This window comes from Papio anubis, chromosome 12 (genome assembly GCF_008728515.1).
Source record: "Papio anubis isolate 15944 chromosome 12, Panubis1.0, whole genome shotgun sequence".
Lineage (NCBI taxonomy): Eukaryota > Metazoa > Chordata > Mammalia > Primates > Cercopithecidae > Papio > Papio anubis.
Genome location: NC_044987.1, coordinates 58,496,603 through 58,517,793, shown reverse-complemented (window position 1 = coordinate 58,517,793; position 21,191 = coordinate 58,496,603). Strand labels below are relative to the sequence as shown.

The 21,191-nt window shown below is 52.3% G+C and overlaps 1 protein-coding gene across 3 annotated transcripts in view; it reads left to right on the top strand.

The window, feature by feature from the left end:
- The first annotated feature begins 4,511 nt into the window (after positions 1-4,511).
- DGAT2 (diacylglycerol O-acyltransferase 2) overlaps positions 4,512-21,191 on the top strand; it is a 47,078-nt gene continuing 30,398 nt past the window's right edge. For 2 of the 3 annotated variants that reach the window (XM_021926332.2, XM_003910434.5), the window contains exons 1-2: positions 4,512-4,900; positions 19,930-20,058. In XM_021926332.2, coding sequence (XP_021782024.1) covers positions 4,780-4,900; positions 19,930-20,058 — 250 coding nt within the window. In that variant the 5' untranslated portion in view covers positions 4,512-4,779. Of the gene's footprint in view, positions 4,901-4,928; positions 5,272-19,929; positions 20,059-21,191 lie in introns of those variants that run through there. The other variant, XM_009186950.4, reaches the window with a different exon arrangement.

The window sequence follows — 21,191 nt, the reverse complement described above, 5'->3', positions numbered from 1 at the left end:
CAGACCAGGCTTGGTGGTGCCTGTAATCCCAGCACTTTGGGAGGCCGAGGTGGGTGGATCACCTGAGGTCAGGAGTTCGAGACCAACCTGGCCAACATGGGGAAAACCCATCTCTACTAAAATTACAAAAATTAGCCGGGTGTGGTATGCGCCTATAGTCCCACCTACTCAGGAGGCTGAGGTAGGAGAATCGCTTGAACCCAGGAGGTGGAGGTTGCAGTGAGCTGAGATCACGCCACTGCACTCCAGCCTGGACAACAGAGCAAGACACCGTCTTAAAAAAAAAATGTTCTGGCAGAAGACAAGGACCTGAGTTGGAGACAACCCAGGTCACTGTGGGTTGTCTGTGCCCCTTCAGCAAAGGCCACAGCTTCCATGTGGCAGCCCTCTCCACTCAGCCCCCACTGTACCTGCAGTGTCCTCCTCTTAGTCCTTCAGGCCAGACTCCCTATGAGGTGACTAGTCCTGGGCTACTGCCATCCCTTGAGTTTTCTCTATAGTCTGCTTAGGTCTTTGCAAACATCTTTTGTATTAAACTGTCCTCAAATTACCCAATTTGGGTGGGCTGTTTCCCACAGGGACACTGACTAATATAAGGCAGACGTAGTCAGGAAGGGTGCCATGGAGGTGACAGTTAAAGATGTGCTTGCCTGGACAATGATCTTTCTAAAGCATAAAATTCCTGCTAAAAACCTCTATGGCTCCCCATTGCCATTGCCCTGAGAATAAAGTCCAGACTCTGTAGCCTGCCACCCAAGACTATATACCATCAGACCCCTGACCACGAAGTAGCATGTGGGGAAGTCACCAGGAAGAGGGACAGTACGGAGCTTGGAAATGGGAGGCAAAGACTTCCAAGAGGGGTGCATCCATGCCACACAGCTGCTCTGGCTGGCAAATTCCTGAGAGTAAGGAGGCGGGTGAGTTTCTAGGCTAGAGGGCTATGCCAGGCTGCCTCTGCTTGCCAGAACCCTGCCCGCCCACTCTCCAAGTGAGTTGAGCACTGAAAGGAGTTTAACCCCAGTGGGCCCTAGCTTTGGGGCATGAGAACTGGTTATATCCCAACCCTATTTGGCAAGCTATTGGATTTCCTGAGCTTTCGTTTTGCCAACTGCAAAATGGGACTAACCTCCCAGGGCTGTGGGGGAAGTGTAAAGGAGGCAACGGATGGGAATTTGCTTTCGTCCAGTAGTTCTGCTGTTACAGATGCTCCCTCTCCCAGCCTTGGGAGGCAAGAAAAGCGTACAGGTTTGAGGCTCCGGAAGACTCGGTGTGAATCCCAGCTTTACTACTTACTCCCTATGTGATTAGGACAGGTCACTTCACTTCCCTGCACCCTATGTGCAAAGGGGTGGGGGTGATCACCCCTTGTGTGGTGGTTGTGAGGACTGGGCAAGCTCACACAAGCCAGGGCCTAGCACAGAGAGGGAGCTTGGTACATGTTTGTTTCTGTCTTTCTACCTGTGCCTCTCTTAGGGCAAGTGTCCTGTCTACTTTATAGGCTGGTCACTTACTCTCCTCATGTGTGCAATGGAGGCACTAAGACTGCCATCACTGAAACGTATCTCAGAGGTGCATGTGTCAAACCTCTCACAAACTACAAAGCTGCACGTGGAATCCCCAATGGCAGTACAACACTGGTGACTGAAGTGGGTGGAGGATGGGCCATCCTTGTGGATGCCCCTCTGCTCACAACCCTACTTTGGTCCACCCCCTAACAGGATGAAGTCCAAGCTTCTTGGCGGGACCACAAAGCCCAACCTGGTCAAGCCCTTCTTGGAGGCATGACTTGACCAATCTCTGATTTGCCCAATATACCCATGGCTTGAGAGATGATGAAGGAAAGGTAATCAGGTACTAGAACACATTCTCACAGCTGTCCTGCTCACACACCTGCAGGAAGAGCAGGGCTGGTCCTTACAGGAGTCTAGGGATGTCAGGAAGCATGGGAGGGGGCCAGGAGAAGTCAGACGGGTGTGAGCCCCCCTTGCCCCACCTCACACAGGGGAAAACAGTCCCAGGACACAGGAAGCTGCCTTTCCGGGCTACTCTAAGTTTGGGTCTGTTTTTCCTTCCAAATCCAACTTGGACCAAGCTGTTTAAGCAGTACCCATGGGCACGGTGACTGGAGGCCAAGGGGAAGGAGTGTTCTAGAAGCTGGGATGCCAGGGGCTGCTTGCTCTGTGAGGTGGCACAGAAGTAAGCAATTGTGACTCTCAGCCCTTGGACTCATGTCTGCATCCTCTCACAGATGTTCCTTCCCAATAGGCCTTGGTAACCCCAAGTCTTGCCATTTAAGACAACGATCTCTTACATTACAACACAGTGATAACACTCTTTTACATGCTGTGATTTCACTTTATCCTCAAATACTCAAGTGAAGTCAGCAAAACAGAAACTGTCACCTCCATTTCATAATGCAGAATCTGAAACCTAGACAAGATAGTGATACTGACTTGCCCAAGGTGAGTGGGTGGGCCATGAGTTCCAGCCCAGGCCTCCTCCACAGGAGACCCTTCCAGAGCAGAAACAAGCCACAGACTGACCTGGGATCTTCCAGGTCAGCAGGTATCTTGCCTCCAAGAGCACTCTCTCTGAGGAGAGGATGCCAGGATTTATTGGCACCTTCGGTATCCTCCTGGCTTCACTCCTCTTTGCCCAAAAATAAACCACACCTGTTTCTACCTCCCAGCCTTTCCACATACCAGTCCCCATGTCTCCCCCATCCCCCACACACGGCATGCCACTAGCCTACTCTCAGTTGCCTAAAAGACACTAAGATCTTCTCAGCCTCACGGCCTCACCACATGCTGGGAGCTCTGCCTGGGATGCTTTTCTTTCTACTCTTGGCCAATTCGGGCCTTGGGGCCCAGTGACATAGTTGAGAGATTTACCCATGGCCTTGAGAGGGCTGAACAAATGGAAGCTCTCCAGGTTGCACCAGAGGCATCTATTACCTGCTGCCCTGTGCCTGTAACTTCTGTCATTCTCCCCTCCCCCTGTGAGAAAATGATAAAGACCACAAAGGCAGGGACTTCCTCTCCTCTTATGCTGGGATCCCACAGCTAGCTCGCTCCAGCTATGCCTAAGAAATCTGTCTTATCACTGATGTGCTTGTTGTCCCCACTCATTCCCTGAGCCTCTCATCCAACAAGTCACTCCACCACATTCTGGTGGACCTTGCTTCCTATGCTCTTCTCTAGATCAGGCCTTCCCTCCATTCCCTCTACCACTGCCATGCCTTGAGGCTCATCCTCTCTCACATGGATCCCCCCCACAGCCTCCCCACTGCCCTCCTGGCCTACAGCCTCTCCTGTCCATTTCCCATACTATGGCTAAGGACTCTTAAAACCCACCTGACCAGTCATTTCCCTACTAAAGCTCTCCCAAGATCCGGCTCCCCTCCTGATGTCTCAAGAGTGGCATTCCCCAGCTTCTCTCAGTTCAAGCACCCGCGCCTCTCACTTCAGCCTCATTTTCCACAGTTGCCTGGGCTCCAGCCACTCCAGGGCCCCCAGCCCTGCCCCAAACACGATGGCTTTTCTAACACTTTATGCCTGTCTTTCTGTTTGCCCTCACATCCTCCATCTGCAAAATTCCTACTCATTAATGGGCAAACAATTCTGGAATGCCTTTTATGTGCCAGACACTACCTAGGCTCTTTTTGTACCTTATCTCGTTTATTTCTCAAAGTACCTCACAAAATAATAATTATTATTCCCATTTTACAGAAATGGAAACTGAGGCTCAAGAGAGGTAGGGCGAGAACTGGGCTCCTAGTCTATCTGATTCCAAACCTGCTGTGCACCAACCTCTCTGGGAAGTGCACTAGCCCCCCCACTCCCCCAGCCCAGGGCAGAGTCTTCTCTCCTCTATGGTTCCATAACCCCCGGTTTCTCGCTTGTCCTGGCCGTTGTCACCAGTGACTGTGTGAGGCTGTCTCTGCTGCCCTCCAACGTGGGTATCCCAAGGGCAGAACCTGGGCTGATCTGGCTGGGTCCCCAGCACCCAGCAGGGTATAGGTGCTCTGTGAGGTTTCCTAATAAAGAGATGGAAAGCCAGAAGCAGTTTGGGTGGTTGAGATACCCAGCCCTAACCTAACTAATTCCGATACCAGCGACCAAAAGCGGAACCTTCGCATCTTTGCTGCCAAAGTACAGCCCCGCCTAGAGGAAAGGCCCGACCCCCTGCAAGTCCTCGGCCTGCACCGCACGTGCTTGGTTTTCCCCGCCCAGGTACCGGCCGCCGGGCCGTACCAACCTCCGCGGGGAAGAGCCCGGGGCGGACTGAGGGAGTGGGGGAAATAACCGGGCGCGCCCCTTGGAATGAGGGCTCAGAGTTTCTCTCTTCTCACGCATTCCCCGGATCCACGCTGAGCAGCCTGCTGGCCCGCCCCGGGCCCGCGCCGAGCCGAGCCGAGCCTCAGGTGCTGTTCCCCCCACAAGCAAGTGGCGCGGGCCGCGGCTTGGAACGGCCCGCCCCGCCCCTCCCACCGCGTCGGCGCCCGCCCAGTTGTGAGGTGATAAAGTGCCGCGCTCCCGGACGCCAGCACCGCGGTCGCAGTCGCTGCTGCGCCCTAGGTTGTTTCTCCCGCGCCGCCTCTGGCCGACTGGCCGACCGGCCGCGGCTCCAGGTGTCCTAGCCACTCAACCTCGGCGCCGTCCCGGGGCCCCCGTGCTCTGCGCGAAGCCCTGGCCCCGGCGGCCGGGGCATGGGCCAGGGGCTCGGGGTGAGGCGGCTTCCCGCGGGGCCGTGACTGGGCGGGCTTCATATTCAGCCATGAAGACCCTCATAGCCGCCTACTCCGGGGTCCTGCGCGGAGAGCGTCAGGCCGAGGCTGACCGGAGCCAGCGCTCTCACGGAGGACCTGCGCTGTCGCGCGAGGGGTCTGGGAGATGGGGTGAGTGCCACCGCGCAGGGGTTATGGACCTGCGAGAAGATTTTCTGGAAAGGGCCCTGTGGCAGGCTGGTGGGTGCTGATGAGTGCACGTTCATTCTCCACCCTGGCACTCATCAATTGTTGCGACCTCTGTTACGTCACTTTCCACCCCCGGGCTTGTTTCCCTCATCCGTGAGTTGGGAGTGGTACCACCCACCACTCTTAGTTATGAGGGATATTCGAGAACTCCTCCCCAGCCCCCACTGCGACTGGTGACCCCTTCACCAGTTAGAGCTAGCTTTGGCAGTGAGAGACTGGATGGGGCAGGATGGCACGGGTTTTGCAGTCTCCTGAGACAGCCACCAGACGGGGGACATGCCCGCCTGGAACAGGTGTGTCTGCCCTGTCCTCTGCCCCACGCCCGTCCTCTCGCCCAGGCTCTGGAGCCCACACAGCAGCAACTGTGAGCCTGGCATGCTTAGGAGGCAGCGGAGAGGACCCTGCACGCCCTCCAGGGTAGAACTGAGGTCCTCAGTGAATCGCGCAGAGTTGAAATCAACCCCCACCCCCTACCCGCTGCAGCTTTTCCCAAGCGAGGAAGAGCAGCTCTTCCAACCCCCACTTCCCTTACCTAGAGTTGGAGAACCTGAAGTGGGAGGAAACATGCCTAAGTTTTCCTTAGCTGATGCCTTGAGCCCTGGATTCAAGTACACATCCGGGAGACCCTGGGAAGTCATCACAGCTGTCCTGGTCTGCGTGTGTGTCTTGCATGAAGCCCCTCTCCCTCCTTCTAAGTCTGTATTCTGCTTGCTGAGCCTCTCTGACATGGATTTTTCTTTAGTAACTAACAGTCGCCTACTCCGCCCACCTTTGTTATAAAAATAAAGCATGCTAATTATGGAAATTTTGAAAAATATAGACAAATGAAACAAATTTCTGGTAAATCGACTATCCAAAGATAGCTTCCTATTAGCATTTTAGTATATCTCTTGATCATTTTCTTTATACACATTGCATAGATACAGTTGAGGACATACTGTAGATATAGTTATGAATCTTGTTTTCTCTCCCTTAATGTAACATCGAGGTTTCCCTTCTGTTAATCAGAATCACTTATAATGTCCTAGTGGTTGCAGTAACCCACCCTGCAGGTGTACCACACTTTAACTGTGACCTAGGCATTCGCATTGCTCCTTGTGTGATTATCGCTGTGGTTATCTGCCCCTCTTGGTGTGGGTGCTGCTTGTAGCCCCATGCATCCAGCCAGTAGCCTCTGACAGCCCGCTCTCTCACTTGAGTCCTTTTCTGTTCCCTGTGTCTTTTGATGTCCTTAGGGAATGAAGGGACTTGCCCTTGTTCATGCTTTTAAAAATGTTTTGGCACTAGGCAGTGGGATAGGGATGTTCTCTGTGGTAGGCTTCCTGGAGACTCCATTCCCTCGGCTCTGCCATCCACAGGCTGGGAGCTGTGTATTCCAGGAGTCAGTGACCCTGGCTGTCATGTTTTTGACTTAGAGTTTGTTCCTTAGGAGAACTTGTACTCTAGCCAATGATTTTAACCAAGGCACTTAATATCATGTCAGGAACATTTCCCTATGTTGTTATCAGATCTTGAAAACATTTTTTTTTTTTTTTAACTCGGTGCAAGGATTTACATCATGGAATGTAGGAAGGGCTGGTATGAAATACAAACCAGTCAGTTCAGCTTTCTGGGATCTACTTTGGTGAAAGATTGGGTGGAGTAGGGGAGGGCACTGAAACACATTTTGTTATCTGGGCATCTCCATTATACCTGCCTTCTAGATCCTTGGTCCTTGAAGATACTCCCCAGTGGCCTAGTTTGCCTCTGTGGATAAGGTCCCACTGTTGTGAGCTGGTGAACAGCCTGTCAGTGACGGTATTCAAGTAGAGACCATGGATTCTGTGAAGGGAAGTCCTGTGATGGGTGAGATTGAAATAGATACCCTGGCGTCTGGTTTCTTGGCCAAAAAAACAGGCCAACTGTGGGAGTATGGGTAGGTGGGTGCATGCTGGGGGAAGCGGGAGTCTGTATTGATATTTCCTAACCTTTGGAGGGCTGTCCTGTGCCAGGCATGGAGGTTGCAGAGTTCATCAGGACACAAGGGATATATATCTTGTTCTTCATCCTTGCCTTTGGACTGGGGGCTCTTCATTCAGAAGAGCCCTCTGACACCTGCCTGTATCCACAAGGTTCAGCACAGGACCTAGCATGAGATGGTGGTGGTCCCGGTAAAATTCTGAGCTGATTTGTTGTGTGTGGCTCCAAAGAGCGAGGCCAGGAACAGGAGTGGGATGGTGGGTACAAGTTTTGATGTAGCAGAGGAGTCCTTTCTGACAGCTGCTGAGGATTGCAACAGGCTGGGGTGGGTGAGGGTGGAGTTCCGCATCACTGTGGATCTGCTTGAAACTCAGTGGCTAGATTGTTGGGGGTAACTGGGAACTGAGGGTTGACAGTCATTTAACCTAGTCCTAAGTCAGAATGAGAACATTACTCTCATGCTCCCCTCTCTAGTTCCGTGTGGCTTCCCTCCTCACCTACATCACTTCCCCGGCTGAATAGATGAATAGAGGCAACTTTGGGGCTGCGTTACCAAGGGCTCATCTAGGCTGAGAAAGGAGGGCCAAGAGTAATGTATTAACAGGCTCGATGACTCAAAGGGCAGTGTTGAAATCCTGCCCCAACTTCACCCTCACGCCCTCAAATTCAACAGCAAGTACTTAAGTTGTAAAAATTAGTGCTGAATTGGGCCCAGCCCTCGTGTTACAGATGGGATCACTGGGGTCCCCAGAAAGAAGAGACTTTCTCAGGGTTATCAAAGCCAGGCTAGAACCCAGATCCATTTCCCAGTCTGTGGCCTGACTCCTTAAGCCAAGAGAGGGGTTGCAAGGCCATGAAGGGCTGAGTGCAGGGCTCTGTGTATTGTAGATGCTCAGTGGTTTACTGAATGAGTGAAGGTTGTCTTCATGATGCGGGTGGCAGCTCATTCCTACTCAAGCTTTTTGAGGAAGCTCCCCGAGCCTGCCCTAGTGGATGAGAGACACTAAGATCCCCCAGGGCTTTGGCTGCCAGGTGAACTGCCAGTTGCCCCCTCCCCATACCCACTCACACTTCAGACTTCCCAAACTCTTCCTCCTGGCCTATGAAGTAAGCCCCATGTGAACAGCCTCCACTGCCATCACAACTTCCTCTCCTAGCATGTCACTCACCATGCTGCAGACACACGGTGGTCTTCCTGTTCCTGCAGCATTACTCCCAATTCTGTCTTACCTCAGGGCCTTTCAGCCCAGGTCTTTGCATGGCTGGCTTCAGAACAGTCAGTCTCCTCTCAGGTCTTCCCTGACCACCCTATCTAGAGAGCCACCCCTAATCACCACATCTTCTTTTATTTGTATAGCCTTTATCAGTATCTAAATTTTCATTTGTGCTTATCTGTTTAAGCAATTATCTCCCCCATAAGAATATCAGCCCCTTGGCTGGCCACGTGCCATGGCTTTCTCCGGTAATCCCAGCACTTTGGGAGGCCGAGGCAGGAGGATCACTTGAGGTCAGGAGTGTGAGACCAGGCTGGCCAACATGGTAAAACCCCGTCTCTACTAAAAATACAAAAATTAGCCAGGTGTGGTGGTGCGTGCCTGTAATCCCAACTTTCCTGGGAGGCTGAGGCAGGAGACTCGCTTGAACCCAGGAGGAGGAGGTTACAGTGAGCCAAGATTGTGCCATTGCACTCCAGCCTGGGTGACAGAGTGAGACTCCATCTCAAAACAAAAAAAAAGAACAAACAGAAAAAAAGTATCAGTCCCTTGGAAACAGGAACCTTGTCTGTCTTTCTCAGTGCTGTGACCCCAGCATCTAGCACAGTGCCTGGCACTGGTAATAGGTACTTAGTATTTGTTGAATGAAAGAATCATTAATTGGACTGCCCCATTCCTCTTGTAGGAAGCCCTGCTTTTAGCTTCAGTGTGATTCCTCGAGCCTTTCTCGGGCCTCCTCTGTACCTGTAACCACCTGTGCTAGGGGCTGGGTGCTGGGGTTGCAGCTGTTCCCTACCCTGGAGGTCCCCACAGTCTGGCAAGGAGCTGGCTCCAAGGCTGAGTGGCAAATGGGCAGAGCCAGGCTCAGTGGTCACCCTTACTGCTTCCCAGGGCTTATTAGAAGCCAGAGAGCCGGGGTTCCAGGCCTCACTTTTTTCTGGGATGTCACTAGGAGGGGTTCACTTCCTCTCTGGGGATCTCACTCCTCCTTTCTGGAAAATAGGGTCAGAATTCTCAGATCCTCAAGGATGGAGGGTTTGGGTTAACCTGAGTGTGAATGTTTGTGAACTTGTGACATTCATGTTAGTCCTTGTCATTTGTCCTGTGTTACACATTCAACAGGCCCCCGACACAGTAGAGAGTGGCAGACCCTGCTCTAAGGTATCCAGGAAGGCTTCACTGAGGAAGGGACTTGGGGTGTGAACCCTTCATTGTATTGGTTGAGTGCCTTCTGTGTGTCAGCTGAAGTCCCTGCCTTTGAGGAAGTGAGACCGGGGGATGTACACAAGATGACTGTGCAGAGTGATCTGAGCAATGACAGGAAAGACTGCAAAGAGGTGAGACTGGGGAGCTTGATCACCCTGAGGTCAGGGAAGTCTTCCTGGAAGAGGTGACATTCAGTCCGGATCTGGAAAGATGAATAGACATTAGTAAGACAGGCAAGAACATTCAGGTACAGGAAGTAGCATAAATGGAGGCATAAGATTTGGATGGGAGAGGCAGGCTGACTGTAGGGCCTCTGAGTGACCAACTGAGGCTGAGGTCCTAGTGTACTGAGAGCCAGAGACAAAAGATTCAGAGAGGATGCTGGATCCAGGCCTGTAGTGGCTCACCTTTGTCTGCAGCAGGAGGAAGACTTGAGAGCTCATGGGAAAGGAGCCTGGTGCAGTTAGTTTATTGGCCTCCAGCACTTTGAAGGCCTCCTGGTATGGAGCTGCTGGCTGATTTGAGGGCCTCATGGGCAGGGCCCAGGGCTAGGAGTCAGGCCTGTGTTCTGTCCAGCTCCTGCTTGGCCACTGAACTGCTCTGCAGCCTCAGCAAGCCACTACCCTTCCTTACCCTCAGTCTCCTCATCTATGAAATGAGCAAAAGTGTCTTAAGAACCTGTGCAGATTATGGTGCAGATGCAGAGAGGCTAAGACTGTGAACCTTTTGGGTAAATCAATGGAAATGGGAAACACAAACTCCTTTTCTTATTAGAGCAGAATTAGCCATTCTAAGCCCTGCCTCTGCTTCCCATGTGACCTTGGGCATGACGCTACCTCTTGGGGCCCCAGCTCTCTCATCTGCACAGTGAGGAGGACTGGTTGAGATGACCCCCCTTGGCTTCCTTCCATCCCTGCTGGAGAAATGTGATTCCATTCTTGTCCCTAACTGCTGTGGGACTTTTGAGGTCAGCCACCTCCTTATTCTTGTCTTCAGCTTCTCCTTGTGAAAATGGTGCACTCATCTACTTGGGGCCAAGGTAAGTGCCCCAGAAGAACCTGTCTCCCCACGCTTGCCCATATATTGTGATGGGGACGTATTTTGGAGATTCCTTGCTGACCTACTCACAAGCTAGTAGTGTTGCCATGGCAGCCCCTTCCACTGCAGTAGCTACTTTTTGAATGTGCTCGGTCACAGTGGGTGGGGTGGGCAAAGCGGGCCCCTGGGGTCCTCAGCAATCATGTCCAGGGTCCTGGATGTAGCTCCATGTTCGGTATCAGGAACACGGCATTCTAGGAGCCTCACTTCCTTGGCCTTACCTCTTGCAACTCTGTCCTATTTGATGAAAACAGAATACACAAAAACCCAGGTGTATGGAGTAGCCTGAGGACAGGCTTATATTCCCTTTAGGGAGATCTTCTGTGGATAAAAAATCATTAGTGGATTTTAGCAGAGCACTGGTGACCCAAGTTAGCAGCACTCAGATTTCAACTAATCTACCCCAGCTTCCTAATTTAGTGCTCATGGGGAAACCTAGAGAGGGGAGGAAGAGGCTTAGGGCCCCAGCAAGTCTACAGATCCTCAGGATGCCTGGCTCCCTGCAGCAGGCCCTGGCTCCCTGCAGCAGGCCCCTGCAGGGTCCTGATGGCCCACTTCCCACCTGGCACACCTAGCATAGCTGTGTGCTGGCTCTCCAGTAGTTTGGCTGCCCCTTTGGGCCAGATGTCCCAGTGGGCCCTGCTTTAAGGATACCTCATTTGCAAAACAGAACGCTTAAAGGGAATTATTAATCTCTTCAGAAAAGAACTCACTGGCATTTTGGGACCAGATAGATGGCTAGCTAGCTGCCTTAGGGCTCTTAGGCACCAGTGGAGGGAGTGGGCTCTGACTGGCTGTCTTCTCTGCCTTCAGGGTAGAGGCCAGGACTCCTCTACCTAGCATCCCAGTCCTTCATGCCTCCCTGTTTCTCTACTTTTCCAACTAGACTCACAGTCTCTGTGCTGCAGTCTGACTAAACTACTTGCAGTTAATTCCTCCAACTTGTCTTCTCTCTCAGTTTTGGGCCTTTGCAATGCCTTTTGCAGGACTCTACTTCCTGGGGTCCTGTCTCTGTGCCTTCCTCCTGGAAGGCATCCCTAAGAACACCCTCGTGTGGGGGTTGGGGACCTCCCCTGGATTCCCGGTCCTGACTGATCCTTTGTATATAATTGTTCGCAGCCTTGTCTCCCAGCCATATCTGGGATGGGCAGTCCAGGAGCAGAACTCAGCCTCTAGCAGATGCCCAAGAAGCAGAGGAGAGGCAGGGTCTGGAAGCTCCCCTCCTGGTGTGGAGCCTGGCGTGTAAAGGGTACTTAGAAAGCACTGATATGGATGTTAGTGTTTAGGTTCCACCCTTCTCTCTCCCTTCCTCTGGAGCTTTCCATCATTGCCCCAACATTAACCAGCCTCCAGCTGGAGAAGACCTTTCCCTCCTGATTCCTCAGAAAGCTCTGCTTGACCCTCCGTCATAGCACAGGTCAGTCAGCGGTGGGTGGACTTTTTTCTGTCTTTATCTAGGCCCTGTTTATTCATCACAGTCCCCTCAAGCATTCAGTCATTCAGCAAACATTGATCGAGCACCTTCCCTGCGCCTGACCCTGTGCGGAGCATCAAGGCCCAGATGAATGAGACATCATTCACACACATACCTTTTCCCATAATGAGAAAGGGCTGAGTACAGGGGTGAGATGGGACAGGCAGGGATATGGTCAGTCCAACCTGAGTGGAGGAGAAGGAAGACTTTCCAGAGAAAGGGTCAACAGGTTGGTCTCTGGCAGGCCAGTGCTCAGTGTCTGGTGGATGCCTGGTAAGTGTGTGCTAAAAGACTGACCAAACTAGACTTGGAAGCAATAGAACTCTACCTGGGAGCACTGCAGTGAGGTCAGAGAGTGTGGGGAGACTTCCTAGAGGGAAGGAGTCTCTGGCTGAGCACATAGTGAGGCACCAAGTGGAGACAGCTTCCTGTGTGAGGCTTGCGGGAGCCCAGCCCTAGCCTGGGATTCTAATATCAGCGGGCATGACCCTCCAGAGATGGCAGCTTTGCCATGACTGGCCTCTCATCATCATGTATGTGGACTCCCGCTGAAAGGTACCTGCCTGGAGGAGCCTGGAAGAGAGCTCACCTTCAGCCTTGATGAAGTGGCATCTCTTTGGCACTTGGCCTGACTTCCTAGACCTCCCTGGGGCTGGAAGAGCCTGCCAGGGGTCAGTATGTACTGACCCTCACTCTGCTACCTCTTCTCATAATACACAGTCTGTTACCCTGCACCTCTTTAAAAACTGTTTGTGCCCTCTGTGTGCAACTTGTCCTCAGCCCTTTGGGGGTAACTTGGGAGTGACTTTCTCACTCACCTAGACCCAGGCAGACATTAGGTCCAGATGGGCCCAGGTGTGGCATCCTTGGGGTTGGGGATATGGGCAGGGTGACCCCCCCTGCCTCAAGGAGCCCAAGAGGCTGTTCACACCTCTTTTAGCTGGCATCTTTCTGGCTCTCTTACATTCATACCAGACATTCTGGCCCTTTTCCATAAGTTATTTAGATTCCTTATGACAATCCTGGATTAAAGCTAAGGAGGACACTGAGTCCCAGGGAGGGGGAGTGACTTGCAAGATCTCATTGCAGGTAAGAATCAGAGCCAGGGTTTGAATCCTAAGTCAGCCTGTCGCCTACGCCTCTATTCCTAGGCAGGGCAGGCATTATTTTACCCATCAAACAGGAGAGGACACCGAGGCTTACTTGGTAATTAACCAGCATTCATACAGATCTTTACTTTTTATGAAGCTCTTGGCTACAAATTATCTCATTTAGTTCCCACAACAATCTGGTGAGGTAGGTATTAGCCCCACTGTATAGATGAGGAAGCTGAAGCTTGTATAGGAAGTGACTCATTCAGTCCACTTCCTACGAGTTAGAGGCCAGGTTCTCCTAACTCTCGGCCCCGTTCTTTGCACCGTCTCCAGGCTGGCATGTCCCCTGCCAGATGCCAGTATGGAGGTGAGGTGGGTAGAGGACACAGTGTGGGCTGTCCAGAGGCGTGAGCTGCCCATATTTTCTGTCTACTACTGCTTCCCCATGTGCGCTCAGGTCCTCCTCTCCATAGGCTAGGGATCCTCCTGCCCCTCTATCTCATTGCCCCAAATTATTTTTCTTCATAGCGCTCATCGCTGCCTGATGTTATATCATACATTAATACATAAGTGTTTTATTTCTCCCTCAGCAGAAGTTAAGCATCCTAACTTAACTTGAGCCAGTCTAACTTGGGTATCAGGCCTATAGCTGCCTCTGAGGCAGGACATCATCTGCTGTGCTCACTGCTGTTTCCCCAGGGCCAGTATTAGCGCTTAGTACCTTGTATGTACTCTATGCCTTGGGTCTTAGCTCTGTCCCCACCCACCTCCCCCAGGAAGCCACCTTTGACTACTCATTCCAACTTCTTTATTCTCAGCTTCTATTTCAGACAGTCACGCACCCCCCTTTCTGGGCTCTTGAGTATTTGAGTCTGCCTCATTAGAACTCCCTGCAAGGCTTTGTTCCAGCAATTTCCCCCATCCACAGTGCCCACTTCCCTCCTGTTTGCCCCCTAGATCTTCAGGGCCCTGGTGAAGCCTCATGGGCTCCTTGGAGCCTCCTCTATGCTACCGTCACTCTGCGACCTCTTCTTATAACACACACCTATGGCCATGCGCCTCTGGAAAAACGCTGCTTGCTCATTATGTATACCCCCTCCCACTCTGGAGACAGGAGGAGCAATGCCAGTAGCCACCGCTTAATTACCTAACAAATGCCACATGTGCCCTACATGTTTTAAAATTTAATGTTCCCAACAATCCTGTGAGGTGGGGATTATCACCCTCATCCTACAGATAAGAAAACCAAAGCTAGAGTTAGGTGACTTGCCTGAGGTCACAGAGCCAGGCAGGGGCAGAGCTGGCCCAGGGCCCTCTTTCTCAGATTTAGGGAGTTGGGGCTCAGACACTGCTGCCCTCAGGCATGTGAGAAGAAGCCCAGAAAACTTGGGTTTCATCAGCCCTGAGGTGTGGCCTTCCTGGTCACTTTGATATCAGATATTGGGCAAGGAGGTGCTCATAGACACCCTTCAACACCCCAGCCCTGGGCTGGGCCCTGGGTCTGAGAGCTACTTGAAAGCACGTGGGCTGGTGGGGGCAGGGGGTGGAATCCAGTCTCACCAGAACGTCTACATGAGACTCTGGGCATGATATGGGCGGAGGAGGCAGCTCTCCTTTGCCAGGATGTGTTCCTGAAGTCTGGGTGTGGGCTGGCTTGTTTAATGGGGCCAGCCCTCAACAGCATAGCATTGTAGAGATGATGAGGGACTGGGAGCCTGAATACCCTCCTTAAGTCCTGGCTGCCACACCCTGACCTCAAGCAAGTAATTTTGCCTCTTTGGGCTTCACCTCACGTCAGTTTCCTTCTCTGTGAAACGGGATTGCCAGTTCTCCCCTTGCCTACCTTCCCAGAGAGTGCTGTGGGACGGTGAAGCCCCACATAGGCGCAGGAGAAGGGGATTGCTTTCCGGGTGGTAAAAGAGCTGCTCCGGGCCTCTGGCAGCTCTACTTCCTGTGCCTTCCCCAAAGATAGGAGCAAGTGCGTAAAGCAAGTGCTGCCTGGGAGCAGCTATTTGAGTTGTCTATTGGGAATCTTCCCCTACAGCCTGTCTCATGTCCCCCCATGAAACAGAGACATCTGTAGGTAGCAGGGTTGTGTTCCCTTCATAGGTGGAGAAACTTGTACCTAGGAAGGGCAAAAGACGCTCATCCCCCATCTCTGGGGTCAGTCCTCAGTGATGGGGCTGGCTTGGCCTCCTGCCAGACAGTCCAGTCTAACTTGGGCATCCAGGCCTATAGCTGCCTCTGAGGCTGCTCTGGATTTGCTTATGGATTTGCTCAGCTATGCAGTAAACCTCTATGGCTCCTCTTACCACAGATGAATCAGGTACCAAGTCCTGGCACCCATGAGTCACTGGCAGTGGGATGGCCAAGTAAAGTGACATTGGTGCTGTGCTGTGGGAGTGTGCAGAGAGAGTGCAGGTGTGGTGAGGGGCAGATTGGCTGGATGCTGAGGCTCCTTGGCAGCCCCACCCAGGAGTCAGGAACAGTCAGGTTGGGTGTGAAGATGGTGGCATGCGGTGGCATCTGATTGCAGCATCGGCATCCCCACCAGCTTCTGCTGGACTCCTCCCAGCCACAGCTGGGGCAGAGGAAGTACTGACAGCCAGGTGGCAAGGACTGGCAGTGTTGTGTGGGTGCCCAACTGAACCCTCACTTCCATCTGTGTGAGCAATGGTACCAGAACTATGGCAAGCAGGTAAGCTCCAGGTCCCAAATACCCTGCTAGGTCCTTAGGAGGGTGGATGCCAGAGATCACAAACTTCACCCTCCTTACCCCCGTTTCACAGATGAGGAAACTGAAGCTCAGAGAGGTGAGGAGACTTAGCATGGTAGTTGGTGGCAGAGCTGGGACTAGAACCCCAAGTCCTGCTGCCACTTTACCTGCTCTAGAAGATGCGTGTTCTTGACCCACCCCTCTGAAGGAAAACAGATCATCCATTTCTCCCCTTCCCCTCCCAGCTCCCCACCACTGCCCCCTGCTTTGTTGTGGGGAGCAGAGAGAAGGAACTTGGGGACACACAGCATCGGAGCAGACGCAGGCCTGGAGGTTGGGCCTGAATTGAGTTCAACTCTGCCAGCCCCTGGCTGAGTGACCTTGACCCAGTATCACCATCAAAATAGGGTATTGATGCCAAACTCACAGGAGTCCAAGTGCCTGTGCAAGGGCATGGAGGGTCCCAAAGCTTTATGGGCCTCATGTGCATCATACCTGTCACTCAGCCCTGCCTGGAGGGAACCCCAGGGGCCTGAAGAGTGGCCAGAGCACCCCCTTGGGGTGGGCCCTGACAGGGCACTGGGGATCCAGATATGGATCAGACCCAGACCTGGCCCTCGGGCAGTTTCCAGTGTGATGCAGAATCAGCTTGTAATCAGCAGTTACTACAAGGCCAGGGACTGTAGGAGCCCTGAGGATGACTCTCTTTTGTTTCTCCATTGTGCCGGTCTGACTTTATCTTCAAATAGATTATCTCCTTGGCTGTCAAGATGGCCCCTGGTAATTCCAGGCCTGCATAGACCTTAGTGTTTATCATCCCAGAGAAGGAAAGTCCTTCTCTTTCCAAAGGCTTCCTGGAAGACTGCTGCCTTATCACCATCTCTGGGTTTTGAAGGATGTGTTGCTTTATCTCATTATCAGAGAATCATCAAGTGAGTAAAGCAGGGAAGGGCCTCTGCCAAGAATATTTCTTAGGTGGACTGGGGGCTCCCACTGGCCCGGGATTCAGCATCCATGTCCAGGCCAGCTCCCAGGCCTCGGCTCCATGGTCAGCTAGGTTGGGATTGCCTGAGAGGGCCTGGGCCTGAGAAATGCAGAGATGCAGTCCTCCCAGCTTCCCTCTCCAGGAGCCTCCCAACTCTTAACCCCCACGGAAGCACTTGCCATTTGGTATTTGGGACCTAGAGCTCACCACCTTGCAGCATCCCAGTACAGTTGCTCAGGCAGATGGGAAGTGAGGGTTCACTTGGTAGACTGCATTTCCCACTTGTTGGCAGAGTGAGCTGTGGGCGGTAGTTGGGGCTGGATAAGGCAGGGTGAGAACTGAACCAGCAGTGTGTGAAAACCCTGAGCTCAGACCCGCCTTGCTGCAGTCCCTCAGTTTCCAGTCTGTATAATGAGGTGAGGGTTGAACAAGATGGTGTGTGTTTCCTGTGCTATGACTACCTGATTTTAAGACACCTAATAAGCTTAGCAGAGATATTTGGATTAGGCACGATGAAAAATTTTTAGGTCTTCTCAGTTGTTTCAGTTGGGGATATGTCATCAGTGAAATTTCTATACTCCTCCTCCAAGCTGCATGGGGGCTGGCCCTGGTGCCAAGGTAGGGAGCTAGATAAGCTGACATCCAGTGTGCCTCTTCCCTAAGCACCCCTCAAACCACTGGCTTCAGGGACCTGTCTGCAACGGGAAGCAGTCAGCCACGAGAAGGCATGCTTTCCTTTTTTTTCTTGCTGAATAGAAGGTGGTGGCACCCAGTGCTGTGTCTCACCCCTACCTGAGTGTTTGGACTGAAGTATTTATGGTGGTGTTTCTCAGACTTAATCACCTGGGGATCTTGTTAAAATGCAGATTTTGATTCAGTAAATCCAGTCTGGAGCCCAAGGTCCTGCATTTCTAACCCGCTCACAGGTGATGCTGATGCTGCTGTTCCCAGACCACACTTTAAGTAGGAAAGTGCTAGAGTACATTTTGTCTTCTCTCTAGCCAGGGCATCCAGCCTGCCTCAGATGGAGCAGGAACTCACCTGTCACTTAACCAGCCCCCGGTGGCTGTGGCTCCTGCTTCGCTTCATCCAGCACGACTCAGGAGGTAGAGCCAGCTGCTGGAAGATGACTTGTCCAGCCCCAGCCCTTGGATCAAGGGCTCAAGCCTGTGCTTGGACTTCACTTCCCTCCCTTATATACTCACCCAAACCTGTCCCCACTTGCAGGTGAAGGTGAAGGGTTATGAGACCCTCAAGGATAAGCATGTGATGAACTCATCTGTCCAGGCCCCACTGCTGGGCAGGTTGATCAGGCCCTGAGCATGACCCTCCCATTGTGTCCTGTGTACAGAGCCTTTGCACTCAGAGCTGCTCTGGGGAAAGGGAAGGTCCTCTAAGCAGGGTCAGGAATGCTGGGTTTCAGTCCTGGCTCTGCCGCCTACTGCCTGAGTAGCCCTGGGTCAGTCAGTGCCTGTCTCTGGGTCCCCAGTCTCCCTGGCTGTCTAATTAGGCTATACTGGATGACCCCAGAGGGCCCTCAGGCTCTAGGATGGGTTGCTGGGCAAGTCTGGAGGTGGGAAAGTCCTATGAAGGTAGGATTTTTATAAAGGGGGTGAAGGAGCAATTATGAGGCAGACCTCTGGAATGGCTCTATGGCCCAGCCTCTTTATTTGTTTTTGTGAGTTCACATCCTGCTGCCTACACCTCAGTTATGCCTGTGGTGTTATTAGATGCTACTGAACACCCAGTTTGTGCACCGAGGATATGGCAGTGAACCCTGCGAGCTTGCCTGGGGGCACATAGTGAGTAGAACCAAAGTCTGAACCTAGGTTTGACTCTTCTGCTAAACTAAGCCCCTTCCCTCTGATGCATCACACCAGGGAAAGGGGTCATCTTGAGGCCTAGCATTTCCTTCCTTCCTCCTAAAAGTCAAAGCAGTTGTTAACTTTCAGCTGATAAGGGTAGGTCTCTTTCTAAACTCTGCTGTGGCTTTGTTGCTCTGCAGATTTAGAATAAAAGCAAAGGCTTGAGTGTAGGCCCCTAAATCCTTTTCTCTCCCTGCTCCCAGCTTGTAGGCTCAGTTGAAAGATCATGAGACCCTCAAGGACAGGATTGTGACTAACTCATCTGTGCTCTGGGCCTTTCACAGAGCAGATGGTATGAAGGAATGTTTGACGGGCACACAGTAGGTGCTTGGTGAAGATGTGTCGAGCAAAGGGCATGTAGTGGGGGCTCAGCAAAGAGGGGTTCGAGGTGGCCCACTTCTTCAGCTGCTGGAAGGAATGGGGTATGGGTGAGGAACTTTCATCCATGCTCTTCCCCAGTGCTGTCTCTCCTGCAGTCACCAGGCTTCCTGTCCCCACTGCCCATCAGCTGCTGGAGTCCAGGGTGTCATCCTAGGGGCACCAAGCCAATTAAGTGAGCACATCTCGTCCTAAGTTCCAGGCTTGGCACTTGCTTGATAGCGAGCATAATTACAGCCCTCAGTGTCCTTCAGGCTGCCTGAAGCTCACTGGCCACTGGGCCCTTTGGGGAAGCAAAGGCTGTCACCTTACTCCTTTCTGGGCCCCACACTTTGGGCACTGAGATGAGGATGAACATGTACATCTCTCTGAAAGTGGTAGTGGTGTGGGGAATCAGTGGTGTTGGGGGTGGGGGCAAGAGGGTTCAGCTCCTTGGAGAAGGGGTATTAATCTGGGACATACAGAAGGCCGAGCAGGGATTGGGGATGCTCAAAGTACACTTGGAGAAAAAAAAACATTGGAAATTGGATGTTGAACCTCTGTCCTTGGCCTCACAGACAGATAGCAAAGATTAAATATTTGTACTAGATCCAGATAAAGGACAGGAGTTTGACTGGGGTGGAGGGGATGGAAGAAAACTGGCAATTACGAGAGACTTCCCAAGGCCTAGCCCCTGGATTAGCCTCTTTAGATACTTCATGTGGTCTCCAAAATGACCCCCTGAGTGCGATACCATTCCCATTGTGTATCTGTAGAAACCAGGGCACAGGGGAGCATGCAGACAGCCTAGAGTTACAAAGCCATGGGGTGGAGGGCTAAGATCTGAACCTAGGTCTGTCTGATTCTATAGCTGATGGTCTTCTCACATCTAGAAAAGTTCCTGTGGGAGGTGAGGTTTGTACTGGGGACCCTGTGACTGGAGGGAAGGGTGACAGTGGACTGACATCTTCCCTCTGCTGTAGGCACTGGATCCAGCATCCTCTCCGCCCTCCAGGACCTCTTCTCCGTCACCTGGCTCAATAGGTCCAAGGTGGAAAAGCAGCTACAGGTCATCTCAGTGCTCCAGTGGGTCCTGTCCTTCCTTGTACTGGGTAAGCTGGGCCTTACAGTGGGGGCGGGTGGGCAGGCAGAGTCCATTCCCCAACAGAGGTTAGAGTAGGAGCCCTGCTCTGCAGGGGTGAGGGAATAAGAGTAAGTCTTACACACGCTGCCCCCCCAGCACCTTTCCACATCTACCTTTGGGTCCCAGATCAAGTGCTCTACCCCTCAGCATGCATGAGGATTCAGCGAGATTCGGTGGGAGGTGGTGTGATAGTTCCCATTTACAGATGGGAAACCTCAAGTCTTAGAGAAGGTAGGTAACTTGCCCAAGGTCACACAGATTTGAATCCCTGTCTATAGGACCCCCAAAGCCTGTGCCTTTCCCACAGTGCCACCCTGCCCACCAACAGACATTTTCTAGCAGGTATGTTACTTAGCCTTAAGGTAGTTTGGTGCCATGTTTAAGTACTGAATCTCCTGCATACAAGCTCTGTGACCTTACACAGATTATTTGAACTCTCTGAGTGTTAGTTTCCTCATTTTGAATGTGAGGAAAGTGCTTGCTTCACATGGCTTTTGTGAGGATTGAAGATAAGAAATGAGAGCACCTGGCGCAGGGCCTGGTCATGATGGGCCCCCATTACATGGGAGTCATCAGGAGGTGCCCTCAGACCCGACTCCTAGCCCACACCCATCCTTAGCTGAGCACATTCCCCAGGTGCTTCCCGAGGCCTGCTCCCTGCTGTCTCTCAGCACAGCCCACATCGGTGCTTTGGTTGCTTTTTCTGCAGGTCTGGCTAGATACCCTCACTCCTTAGGTTGCCATCCAGGCCAGAGGCAGGACAATATGATTGTCTGAGGGGAGGGAAGAGGCCTCTTGTTTTTCCCCAGACCCCTGTGCTCTCAGCATAGCAGGTAGCTTCCTCAGCACGTCAAGGCAGATGAACCTGCTCCAGAGCATCACAGAGTGCATTCTAGCACCTGTGAGCCAGTCCCTCTGGGCGACCCACTCTTCGGGACTGTATAGGCTGGTAGGGGATCATCAGGACTTACCATGTCAGTGCTGAGCAGCTGTCCTTCAGACAGATGCATGGGGTGCTCTGAAACTCAGACCATGTTTGCAGAGCCAAGGGATAGAACTTCACAGGTGAGAAAATGGAAATTTGCAGAGGTTCATCAACTA